Here is a 13,626-nt window from a genome sequence, read left to right as displayed (position 1 = left end):
TACCTGATCCTTTTAATTGGAGATACTGGAACTTGAACCTTGGACTTTATGCATGTCAAGCAGATGCTCTACCTCTGAGCCACAGCACCTCCCCACTGTGATACTGTGTCTGTTTTATTACTATTGTTAAATCCATAGCTACTTATTGCTTCATTACAAGCAGGGAAGGTAGGCTGAATTTAGAAGAAACAGATTTCATTTTAATGTAAGTGCCGCTTGGGAATAGAGAAAATCGGATCAAGGAAGGAGACTGAGTATAATATTTTTCTCCCAAAACACACTATGTATACCAACCACATTATGGGTCAGTTCAGATGTGACACGAAACCATGCCCCCCCTTATAGTGTGTTAGAGTAGTGTGAACTACCAATTATTTGGATTCTATACTTCAGCGAGTGGAACAAGTTCATGGATGCAATTTTTGCCACTTTCTTTATCCCAAGTCAACTAAAATGCTTCCCCTAAGTGCTGCTCCCCAAATGAGGAATATTTACCTTACCTGTTTACTTATATGAACTCATTCTATGCAAGTAAAAGATCCCACCCACTTTACTTAAACATCCAAATTGTTCTCTTTACTTTTACTATCCAAATTTGCACATAGATGGCAACATCAGTGTGAGTTCATAGTATAACCTGCTCTCCCATTAAAACTGAATGGATAGTTATTTAGGATTCCAAGTGGTAATCATTAAATAATTGTACAACTACTCCATTTTCCTAGATATTTGGAACCCAGTGAGCTCAATTATCTCCCAAGAGATAAAAGGTTTTTACTGCACATCAGGTGCAGATGTGTGGTACAATTGTTGACTCTGTTCATTCCTGCAGGGCAAACAACTGATAAAGAACAATTGCATGTAAATCAGAGGAATATTTAGGTTCACTGAAGTAGAAGCTTTGTAGTACATGGAGGCTGCTTTGGGCTCCTTTATGGCAGCTGAAATGCCAGGATCAGATATTTTTCATCAAAGTACACAAAATTCCTTCACAATACTTTGAATGCAGTTTAATAATATATCTGGCTTTTGACCATGATACCAAGGTGCAGCATCCAAGATAGTCCTTAGTTTTTAAGGTTAAAACTCTCATCAAAGAAGGTAGGCGCTGTTAAGCTTGGATATACTTGAATTTACAGAATGTTCACAGATTAGCAGAATGCTTCTGTCCCTGTAGGCAGATTGATCATGGACTTGTGGTGCTCTTGCTCAACCTTGCTGTGTCCTGCAGAGCTACTTTGATGTATCAGTCTGATAACATAAAAATGCTCAGGAGATGGAAGGCACAATGCACCTTGCTTCCTTCTGTACTGCATGAAATGTTTTCTCAACCTCACTTAAACCATTGTGATGCAGGGGTTCAGCTGCTGGACTAGAATATGGGAGACCAAGGTTCAAATTAGCATTCTGTTTTGGAAGTTCACTGGATGACCTTGGGCCAGGATATTTGTTTTGAGGATAAATCTGAAGAGAAGAGAAGAATGCTGTAAGCAGGTTTGCATTCCCACTGTGGAGAAAAGCTAGATATAAATTTCTGGATATAAACCTTGACTGCCATGATACGAAGTGATGAAAGTAGGGTTTCAAAACTGTAGTAGCACTGGTATATGCAGTTTTTGTTGGTATGGCTGTGGGACAATGTATGTATTGTTGTTCTTTATCAGTTAATTGCATTTTTAAATCATGGAAATTTGTTTTATGAACAACTAATGTCAGGAAATTTCACCAGCTGGGGAATGTCTCTGCTTTTTTTTTCTAGTTTATTTTTTAAATTGATTATAATCTTACCTGGTGTAGGTATTGTGGTATTTTCTATCAGGAATAGTACATTCCTTAGCTATATTAAAGTTTACAAAAGCACACAGCAGACATCTGGCATTCTGGCAAAGCAGATCCTGTCACTCATTTGGAAAGCGATCTGTCATTCTGTAGTCTTCCACTGAGAACATTACAAAAGGTACACTTTCTATGTCTTTTAAGTACATCTTAATTGTCTTTAGACTCAAGTACAGTCTCAGAGGGTGCTGCTGCTTCAGGGAACAGAAAGCTTGAACCGAGCCAGTCAAAGCATAGAGCGTTCACATCAGATTGCTGCAGAAACGGATCAAATTGGTACTGATATCATCGAAGAACTTGGGGAACAACGGGAACAACTAGAACGCACCAAAAGCCGTGTGAGTACAAACAACGCTGCTGTAACACCACTGTCAGGTCTTTTTGTGTTTGAAATATAGGGCTATTGCTTATGTTCATGTAAATGCATATCAGTTTAAGAAGCAGGAATGGGTGGGGGGAAGAGATTTTCAGAAATCAGCCTTGAAAAAAAATTGAAATTGGCCTGAACTTTTTAGTTTTCCTTTTCAAGATAAAAGAACCAACGTAAAGGGTGATTTTCTTTTCTTTTTTAATATATTTTTTATTTTTCACTGACAAAACAGAAAAGGCACAGAGATAGAAATTCTTTGTTACTACATTTTCACATGAGCAATTGTGTTTTGGTGAACAAAAAACATCAATATAAATATAAACAGAGTGATTTTCTATATATTTGCAATATATTAAGTTGCTTTTAGGATACTGCCCCAGCACTACTGTTATATGTGAAAACATTAATCTGTCTGGTTTAGCTCAGTGCTCTGAACACACACTGAGAATTGAATTATGGCCCAGGACAGAATGGTGGCTTCTAGTGAATGAGGGCTCCTCTGTAGATACAGAATTGATTTGAAACCATTGCTAGGAGCTTCACTTTTTTAGTGATTCATATACAACCTCCTGGGCCTGAAAAAGATATTTTATATCCTGCAATTTTTTAATTGTGGAATCTACTGTATCAATTCTTTCATCATGGTCTTTCACTTTCTCTTCCACCTCTTGGATTTTTTTGGATACTGATTTAAACTCTTTACTGAGAACTTCTATATCTTTTTTTATTTCCTTCTTACAATCACTTATAGAATCTTTAATCAGTTTAGATAATCCAGCTTCCATGGCACCCATCTGTTCTTTTTTATCAGCCTTTTTGCCCTCTTCTAGTGTCTTGGATCTTGTCTGTAATGGTTTTTGGGCTGACATTACTGCCTTCCCATTATAAATATAAGCTTTACAATTGAAGTCACCAAGTTCTTTTTAAATGGTCTAGTCTTATAGATTAGGGCATGCCCTTTCAGAAAAGCCCCAAATCACCGTCCTCCTATGCCCCTGGGTCCAGATATTAATTTTTAAAAAGTTATAATTTCCCAAAATGGTGCTCGATGTTTCTCTATGGTTTAGTCCTAGAGGGGCTTAAAAAAACCTGTAGTTTTCCCTTCCCTTGATGGCCTCTTCCGCCCACACTTGCCACAAAGTCTTGTTATCTATGGTTGTGAAGTCTCACGATGTTCCCAGACGTCATTTCCTGTAATGACTTGTTGACCACAAAATTTCAAACAATATCAGCTTTTGCCTTTTTTAAGCCTTATATCTGTTTAACTCAGTCCAAGATTTCCCCCTCCTCCTCCTTTATTATTACAAGTTGTTTATGTGTCCAGACCTTCGTTTGCCTTCCAAATATTTCCCAATTTAGTCCCGGAGCAACAGATAAAAATCTCTTTACCTTGGAAGTTCCGACATCAAACACACTGGTCTGTTTCTCATCCATGATTAATTAGCCCTTAAGAAGCTTGGCACGTGTTGAATTTATGTTGATTTAACGACCCCAGATACCCTCTATAGATGTTGGAAGCGGTTCTTCTCTGGAGATTCTTCAAAGCCAAAAAGACCCCCCCCCCGGGATTTCTCGTTAGCCAAAGTACCTCTCCTCAGAACTTTAAACATATCTTGGCCATCATCTTGCCTAGATGATGTAGACAGCAGGTATTAAAACACCTTCTCTGTCCAGAATAGAGGGTCTGGTGAGCTCCCCCACTGGAAAGCTTGTCAATTCTCCATGAAATCCAAACCAGAAGTCTGCAAATCAATGGAAAATCAGATACGTTTGAGAGGTGTGCCTGAAAAGGATGGTGATTTAAGGATATACATAATAAGGATTATTGCTGAATATGTTGGAGATGATCCTGAGGAGACTAATTACTTTTATGACTATATTTACAGGGTCAATTCAGAATATGCAAGGAAAAATAAACTACCAAGAGATGTGGTAGTGAGATGTGTAACAAGAGACTTGGTGGGAAGGATTCTAAGTAAACAGTATGAAGGCAAGCTGATTGTGGAAGGCAGTGATGTTAGACTTATGAAAGAATTACCAAGGAAAGTCTTAAGTGACAGAAGATTATATAAAAAATTGACTGAGCAATTGAGAGAGAGTCAAATGAGATACAGATGGATTCTCCCAGAAGGATTGGTTTTTGAATACAAGGGGAAGAGGATTACCATTACAAGCACTCAGGAGATGGAGAAGTTTTTGGTGGAGAATAAAGAATTTGGAGGTTCAGATTAAAATAGAAAACCATGATGGATTACAAATTATTATCTTGGAATGTAAATGGACTTAATTCACCACAAAAAAAGGTAACTTTTCATTGGATTGGGAAGCAAAAATGTAACATAATTTTTCTACAAGAAGTACATATTAAACGATTGGATTAATATGTTTCCAAATATTTAATATGTTTCTAAATATTTGTGTATTAATTTGTGGATTGGAGTAATATGTTCCCAAATATTTGTGGAATAAGCAATTTGGTATGGAATTTTTTTTATTGGCTAAGGAGAAAAAAAAAGGCATGGTTTTTTATGTAAAACAGGAATTGGAACCAAAATTGATTTTTAAGGATGAGGATGGTAGATATATTGCAGTGCAAGTGATGGTGAACCACAAGAAGACTTTGCTATTGGGACTGTATGCTCCTAATGGAGCAAAAGATTCTTTTTTAAAGGACGTTATGCAGCAACTTGATCAAGAGACATGAGCAAATCATGTTAATGGGAGACTTTAATGGTACAGTTAAAAATATTTTGGACAGATCTGGGAAGAAGAATAATGAAGGTAAACTACCAAAGTCTTTTTTTTTGAATTAGCCAAGCAAGAAAATCTTGTAGACATTTGGAGGGAGAAAAATCCTACAGACTATACCTTCTTCTCAGCTCAACATAACTCTTTCTCAAGGATTGATATGTTATGGAGTACAAAAAATTTGGGACTTAAACAAAAAAAATAGAGATTCTTCCGAAAATAAGAGCAGATCATAATCCAATAATGTGGTCTGCGAAACCTACCAAAAAGACTTTAAGATGGCTAATAAATGAAGATTTACTGCAGAAAGATGGGGTAGTAGAATCTCTGCAAAAAGAGACTAAAGCCTTTTTCCAAGTAAATGAAAATGAGGACGTTCAATATCAAATGGTGTGGGATGCTTATAAAGTGGTGATGAGAGGTATTTTAATCACATTGAATAATTAAGACAGAAAAGCTAAAGAGAAACAAATGACAGACATACAGAAGGAGATTAAGAAGAAGGAGAGAGAGCTTATAAAGAGACCGGGGGAAAAGAAGATTTTAAAAGAAATTGGAATTCTACAGGACCAACTAAGACACTTGTTAAATAAAGAAGTAGAATGGAACTTAAAAAGGCTTCAACAAAAATCTTTTGAGAGTGCAAATAAAGCTGGAAAATACTTGGCCTGGCAAATGAAAAGAAAAAGGGAAAATAAAATTGTTAATAAAATTAGTTTGGGCAACAAAGAAATTGTTGACCAGGAAGGAATCAAAAGAGAGTTTTGTAAGTATTATGCAAATTTGTATAAAAGTCACGTGGGGGAAAAAGAGAAAATAGATGCCTATTTACAGGAAATTAATGTTAAACCCCTAACGGACAATAAGAAAAAGATCTTAAATGACCCAATTGGTAAGGAAGAAATTGAAGCGATAATTAACTCAATGAAGCCAGGGGAAGGCTCCGGGTCCTGAAGGTTTTACAGCAAGATATTATAAAGTTCTTAAAGAAACTCTACTTCCAAAACTTCAGAAATTGATGAACATTATAAGAATAGATGGGAAGATACCTAATACTTGGAAGGAAGCAGTAATCTCGTTGATACCAAAAGAAGACAGAGATGTGACTAATGTAAAAAACTATAGACCAGTTTTATTGCTAAATAATGACTACAAAATATATGTTAGAATTTTAGCGGAACACCTGAAGCAGCATTTGAATAGTTTTGTTAAAGAGGAACAAGCAGGGTTTCTCCCCAGAAGGCAATTAAGAGAAAATATCAGATATAATAGAATATTATTAAAAACATCCTGAAAAAGAAGTAGCTTTGCTTTTCGCTGATGCAGAGAAAGCTTTTGACAATGTTCATTGGGACTTTATGTTTGCAGTCATAGAGAAATTGGGACTGGGTGAAGACTTTGTTAGAATGGTAAAGGCAATATATACTAACCAACAAGCAAGACTTTGTATAAATGCAGATTTGACAGAGAAAATAGCAATTTGTAAAGGAATAAGACAAGGGTGCCCTCTTTCCCCTTTGATATTTATAATGACGCTGGAAATACTGCTTATGCAAGTATTTGAAATTAAAAGGCTTTTCCTACAAATACAGAGCATTTGCAGATGATGTAATGTTTATAAATGAAAACCCAACTCAAGTTACACCGTTGCTGCTTCAAAAAATAAAAGAATATGGTGATCTGGCAGGCTTTTATGTAAATAAAGAGAAAACAAAAATATTGTGTAAAAATATGTCAAAATCTAAGCAGATGGAATTACAAAATTTAACAAACTCTGAAGTGGCCTCTAAAGGAAAGTATTTAAAAGTAGAAATTATAACAAAGAATATTGACTTATTTAAAAACAACTATGAAAAGCTTTGGCAGAAAATTGAGGTGGACTTACAAAAATGGAATAATTTGAATTTGTCTATCCTGGGTAGAATATCGGCAATAAAAATGAATGTATTACCAAGAATAATGTTCTTGTTTCAAACTATACCAATAGTGAAAGAAGATAAACAATTTCATAAATGGCAGAGGAAACTTTCGGAATTTATATGGGCTGGCAAGAAACCAAGAATTAAGAAGATCCTGACAGACTCTAAAGAAAGGGGAGGCTTCCAAGTACCGGGTTTAAGACTATATCATGATGCAGTTTGTTTGGTATGGATTAAGGATTGGATAGTGTTATTAAACAGAAAATTATTAACATTAGAAGGACATGGAAAGGTTTTTGGTTGGCCTGCATATTTGTGCTATGGGAAAAGTAAAATGGATGGTTTTTTCTCACATCATTATTTATTTATTTATTTATTTATTTCATTTATATCCCGCCCTCCCCCACCACGGCAGGCTCAGGGCGGCTAACAACATTCTACAATCATACAATAACTACTTATGTAAGAAGTAGTTTGCTTAAAACTTGGTTGAAATACCAAAAATATGGAGATGAGAGGAAACCGCTGTGGATTGTGCCAACGGAAGTAATAAAGTTATATTCGGATATTGAGGAAGAGAAATGGTTACCATATAAACAATTGTTAAAAATACAAGGAGGCAAAGCAGAATTAAAATCAGTGGAAAAATTGGATTATAAATTTAATTGGTTTCAATGGTTACAAATGAAAAGTCTGCTGATGCAGGATATTACGAATGAAGGAATAAGACAAGAACAAACAAATGGAGAAAATGCTGTTTGGTGAGGATGTAAAATTGATCTCAAGAGTATATAAACTGTTACTGAAATGGTCTACAGAGGAAGAAGTGGTAAAATCTCAAATGATAAAGTGGGCAATTAATATAAACAAGGAAATTCAGATGAAACAATAGGAATATTTGTGGAAGAACTCTATGAAAATATCGACATGTAATAACATAAAAGAAAATTGTTACAAAATGTTATATAGATGGTATACGACACCAAAAAAACTGTCAAAAACAAATAATCAGATGTCTGATTGATGTTGGAAATGTAAAAAACATGAAGGGTCCTTCTACCATATGTGGTGGACTTGTGAAAGGGCTGTACAATATTGGCAAATGATCCAGCAAGAAATGTTAAAGATTTTGGGATACAAAGTGAAGGCGGCACCAGAAATCTTTTTGTTGGGATTACAAATAGAAAATTTTCTGAAGCAAGACAGAACATTACTTTGGTACATGCTTTCAGCTGCACGGACATTGTATGCGCAGTTGTGGAAGCAAAATAAAATTCCAGAAAAATGGGACTGTGTTATGAAAACTATGCACTGGAGTGAAATGGAGAAATTAACAAGAACACTAAAGGAACTTGATATGGAAAAATTTAATAATGAATGGCGAAAGTTTCAGAACTATGTGGAAGAACATTGGAGAGTGAAAGGACATTTAGTGATATTTGATAATGGATAACTTGTTTATCAGCTATTTTTAATTTACTGAGACAAGAATGATAGTTAAAATGAGAGTATGAGAAAATATTTTGTTCTTTCTTAAAAGATTATAATAAGATAGATAATATGACTTAATTTAGTAATATATTGGATCATTAATTGAATGAGGTAATAACTATAAAAAAGTATAAGTTCCTTTTTTCTTTTTAAACTTTTTTTTTTAAATGTTAAATTACCTTTATTGCTTTTATATTGTAAGTAACACTGGGGAAGTCTTGAAAGGAAGGAGGGGAGGTGGAAATGTGATGCAACATATTGACTTTTATTTGAGAGAAGTAAATGAAATAGTGATATAATATGTTTTAGAATAATAAAATTGTTTTTACAAAAAAAGATATTTTATATCATTGTTATTATTTTATGAGTGTATTAGTACAATTTTGACCACTGATGAAGGCCCTTTGGGCCAAAATGCTTTGAGTCATTAGGGTAATATTTGTATGTAACCGCTATTGTAATTCTTTGTTATTCAATATGCAACTTCACTTTGTTGCTGTATATTATGATAAGTTTTTAATGGTATCCTATGTGCTATTTTTAATCCTAAGATTCTGTGCACTGTGTTTACATTTTATTTTATTCTCTAGTAGCGCATTTCTGCCCCGTAGCTAGGATTTTTTGGGAAAGGGGGTGTGGAGTATAGCTATTTAAATTACATTAAATGAGCAGCGACTCCACCCCAATGTTCTCCTGGCTTAAGCTCTTCCACCCCTCCAGGCACAGAGGGGAGGGAGAGGAGAAGTAGCTGCTTACCCTGACTCTTCCTGCTTGGCAGGCTGAGCCAGTATTGCTGCAGCTGTGCTGGACAGAAGTGATTTCGCTAACCCTCCCTCCTTCCCCCTTCCGCAGGAAGAGCCACAGGAAGGAAGGAGAGTTTGATAGACTGATGGATCTCTTGAACTGAAAGCAGGAACCACTTTGGGAGCCTTTCAGACCCAGGCTGAACGCCACTGGGTGCTGAGTGTCCCCAGTGCCATTCTGAGAGAGGAGGCTCCTCCACCTGCATCCCCCCCCTTGCCTTGCTGAGAGGGAGAAGATTCAGTGGGGTGGTGAGGTTGCCATGGTTGCTCAGCGGACCCAGACCCAGGCTGTGTCTCTCCTGCAGCTTGCCTTAGGTTTGGGTTTGAAGCGTAGCAGATTCCAGAGGTGTCACCCCTCCCACTCTTGCCTAACTATGGACCTGTTCCTGCCTTTCACAGAAGTCCTATGTGACTCTTGAAGAACAGAATAAGTGGATTCTTTCTCCTTACTTTGCTAATGCTTGCTGTTCAAGCACAAGAGAGCAGCCCATTCCTCCTCCTTCTTACTTAAGCTGTGTGGTAGTTTTTCCTAGAGGGTTCCCGAGCCCTCAGCATTAGGTTTTCAGGTATCATGGGATAAGGGGGAAATGAGGAGAACCTGCCTCTGTAAACTTGTTATGCTCCCAGAGAGTAGGATCCAGCCTATTAGATTTAAAACACTGACAAGCCAGGCTGTTCTGTTCCTGTGCTGATAGAGGAACAGGACTCTGCCTGTGCTGCAGGTCTGAGAAAAAAAGCATAGTTTGCGGTAATTGGATACAACTCATCAAAGAAAAAAATATTCTAATCTCTTATGGTTGGTGAAGATATGCTTGGAAGTGTAAGGATAGAAGCAAAAAAGGTGGCTAAATAGCTTTCCAGTGAATGTGGGTGGGATGGAGGCTTCAGTGATGTTCGTGTCCTTGTCACTAGCCAAATCAGTTAATTTAGGCAAATTGAACAAAATTGCACGATTTATTCAGGTTGCAGAACTGAGCTTGTTTTAGAATGTGAATTGTTTGGGCACAGAATGTTCATATTTTAGCATGGGATACACACAGACTTGATTAAGGATGTTTAAACTGCACTTAAGACATATTAGATTGTCTGAATGCAGAAGCAGTATAGAAATTAAGGCAAAATGCTGGTTGATACTCCTCCATGGGAATTCTATTTTTCCCTTCATGATGTGCAATATATTGCTTAAGACAAGCCTTTTTTCATCTTAATGTAAAGTGCAGCTTTGTTTGTAGTTGCATGTGCTTCAGCCTATTGTCCTATTTGCTAGAGTGCTAACATGCATCTTAAAACCCAGAGAAGTTCTATTCCCTTGACAAGCATTTTGATCTAACATGCAGGTCTTTCTTTTTAGCTAGTAAATACAAATGAGAACTTAAGCAAAAGCCGGAAGATACTACGTTCCATGTCCAGAAGGTTAGTAAGATTAGTTATTTTAGTCTTTGATTGGAATCTTTATATAACAAAGCATCTAGGAAATTACTTAGTTATTGTGGTATGAGATGCAATATTGAAGGAATATAGAATAAATTGTTTTACTGGACAAGGAAACATTATACCTTTGTTCATATTACAATCCTATTAATATGTATATATTCAAATAACCAATATTTCAGATAAATCTTTATTTTCAGTTTATATGCCAATTCTAGCATTTTTATTTATTTGTATCCTGCCTTTCCTGCTGCTTTTATCTAATGTGGACTAAATAATATTATGGAATATCTCAAATTAAATTAAGTGATTGCCAAATTTAAAAACTTTTTTGGTGGTGGCGTATGCATGGTTATATACTAGAGTTATAACAAATGTGTAGATTGCTCAAGGAAGTTGGGTTTGCCTGTGTTACTTTGTCATTTTATTCTTACAATAAATCTGAGGTGATTAGGTTGAGACAGAGAACTGGACTCAGACTTCCACAAAGAAGTTTGCTGGAAGGGCTCTTCCCTTTCTGCAGCAGCTCCCTCTGCTCCCGAGAAAATCATTGCTGAGGCTTGAGACACCTTCCTGAACAACATGCCTCATAGCATGAATATCTAGAATAAGAAAAGGGGGTACTGAGTAAAATCGCCAGTTCCCCCACCCATGCATGCACATTCTTGCAATGTGGCATGCTCTGTAAATGGAGGAAAAAATCTTGTGCATAGTTGGTACAATCTCTCACCATGCTGTAGCCCCCTTGCCATGTGGCATATTACTCAAGAAAATCTCCTAAACCTCAACAGGGGAGATGTCCATGACTTCTGCAAACTCCTTCCTTTCATGGTAGTTTCAATCCAGGCCCCAAAGCTCTTTACTGAGCTTCATTTTGCTTGCTAAAACTAGGGTTGCCAAATCCAAATAAAGAAAAATCTGGGGACTTTGGAAGCAGAGCCAGGAGACTTTGGCGGTGGAGCCAGGAACAAGGGTGTGACAAGCATAATTGAACTTCAAGGGAGTTCTGGCCATCACATTTAAAGGGACAGCACACCTTTTAAAATGCCTTTCTTCCATAGGAAATAATTAAGGATAGGGGCACCATCTTTTGGGGCTCATAGAATTGGACCCTCTGGTCCAATCATTTTGAAACTTGGGGGGTATTTTGGGGAGAGGCACTAGATGCTATACTAAAAGTTTGGGGCCTCTACCTCAAAAAATAGCCCCCCCAGAGCCCCCAATACCCACGGATCAATTCCCTATTACTCCCTATGGGAATCGTTCTCCATAGGGAATAATAGAGTGCCCAGTAGACATTTCCCTCCCCCCACTTTCTAAAGGGGGGGGCTCCAAACCAGGGAATCCCCTGCCCCCTCCCTCTCTCACACACACAAATACTTACTAGATCTTCTTCCTGCAGAACTCTACTTGCTGTGAAAACAAAAGCAAAAGAAAGGGAGGGGCCGTTCTCCATGAAAACTATTACTGACTCTTTCCAATGAAGCCCTTCCTGTTTCCTGCGCAGCCTTAAAGGCACACATTTTACAAACGGATCAGGAGCTCTACAACTACATGCCTACATGCATGTTCTCCCCCCCCCCCCGCTTCCGGATTTTTGGAGAGTGGGGGAGGAGGCTGCAAATTCAAGGGTCCCCCACCAGGGCGGGGGGGGGGGTTGGGAAGCCTAGCTAAAACACATGGAAACGTCAAAGGTATCCACCAGTCATGCTGATTTCATCTGTGAGCATTTTTCTTGTAGCACATTTGTCCAATTTTTCCTCTTTTCTTTAATTTAACCAAAACACTTTCAAATTGGTTTCTTGTTTTCTCACACCAATTAAAAATGGGCATTACTAAGGAAGGTATACATTTTCAGATATATTAATATTAAAAGCTTGTGATGTTGCAGTAGGGTTCTGTTAAAGTTCCAAATGCCCCCTGAAATGTTGTTTCATGGGTTGCAGGGGACCCTGCCAAGAACAGCATGAAAACTGGCCCCCACCAGCAGCAATCCACTGCTGGATCCAACTTATAATAATATGAAATAATAAAGTGTGTCTTTAAGCATGCAGCATAACCAATTTAAAGTTGGCACTCACTGATTCATAAGTAACATTTTAGTGTATTAATTTACCAATGAAATGTTACAGCTGTTATTGAAACTTTTATAAAACCTGGGAAGGATGCAGTATTGAGAGAATGCATTGATTTTTATGGTGGGATGCCCACAAAAGGAGTTGGAGAGCAAAGATTACAAATTAAGGTGTTAACATGAATGGGTGAAATTTCTTTGTAATGAAAGTACATGCTAAGCAAACAAAAGCCAGTTTTCTGAAGGAACAGCTTCTATTTTATATATGGAAATACCAAAGGGATGGGTTACCCCAGTGGGGGAAAAAATCATATAAGTAAAATAAATTTTGTTTCTTTCAGAACCAGAGATTAGTAATAATTACATTAGATACTAAATTCCAAAGAGGTAGTAGTAGTTTGTCTGTAGCTAAATAAATAGGTAATCAGAGTCTAGTGGCACATTAGACTAACATGCTTTCATGGACTTGATCAACTTTATGAATTTGAGTTAATACACATTGACTCAGTTCAGACATGATGTGAAACCCTTTATTTAATAAAAATAATCTAACTATAAAACTGAATCACAAAAACAGTCTAAAACTAGTGTAAAGAAGAAAAACAACTCAAGAGCAGCAAACATAAAGTGAAACAATCTGCATAAAATCCACAACATAGATAGTTAATAAAAAACAGCTACAGGTAAAAGAAACAGGTTTGTTTGTCTGCAAGCCAAATTCTGGTTTCACAATCATTCAAATCATGCCTGTTGCATCTGTAAGGGAGACTGCCAATGCAGTGGTTCACAAGTGGGGTGGGGTGCAGAGATAATGCAAGTGAATATTTGTGGTTTTGTAGCCTGGAGACTGCGGGGTCATCACTGGTGAACAAACCAGGATGCCTTTGTTGGCATGCCATACAAAACCAGAGTTTAGGGCTAGCTGTCATTAGTAAACCAAGTTTTAAACCATCA

The 13,626-nt window shown here is 37.1% G+C and overlaps 1 protein-coding gene across 1 annotated transcript in view; it reads left to right on the top strand.

Moving 5' to 3' along the window:
- The window catches only part of LOC132590615 (vesicle transport through interaction with t-SNAREs homolog 1B-like), a 29,576-nt gene that overhangs the window by 14,731 nt on the left and 1,219 nt on the right, over positions 1-13,626 (top strand). The window contains exons 4-5 of the mRNA XM_060263588.1: positions 2,001-2,174; positions 10,519-10,580. Coding sequence (XP_060119571.1) covers positions 2,001-2,174; positions 10,519-10,580 — 236 coding nt within the window. The remainder of the gene's footprint in view (positions 1-2,000; positions 2,175-10,518; positions 10,581-13,626) is intronic.

The sequence above is a fragment of the Heteronotia binoei genome, unplaced genomic scaffold (assembly GCF_032191835.1).
Source record: "Heteronotia binoei isolate CCM8104 ecotype False Entrance Well unplaced genomic scaffold, APGP_CSIRO_Hbin_v1 ptg000334l, whole genome shotgun sequence".
NCBI lineage: Eukaryota > Metazoa > Chordata > Lepidosauria > Squamata > Gekkonidae > Heteronotia > Heteronotia binoei.
This window is presented reverse-complemented; position numbering and strand designations above follow the sequence as displayed.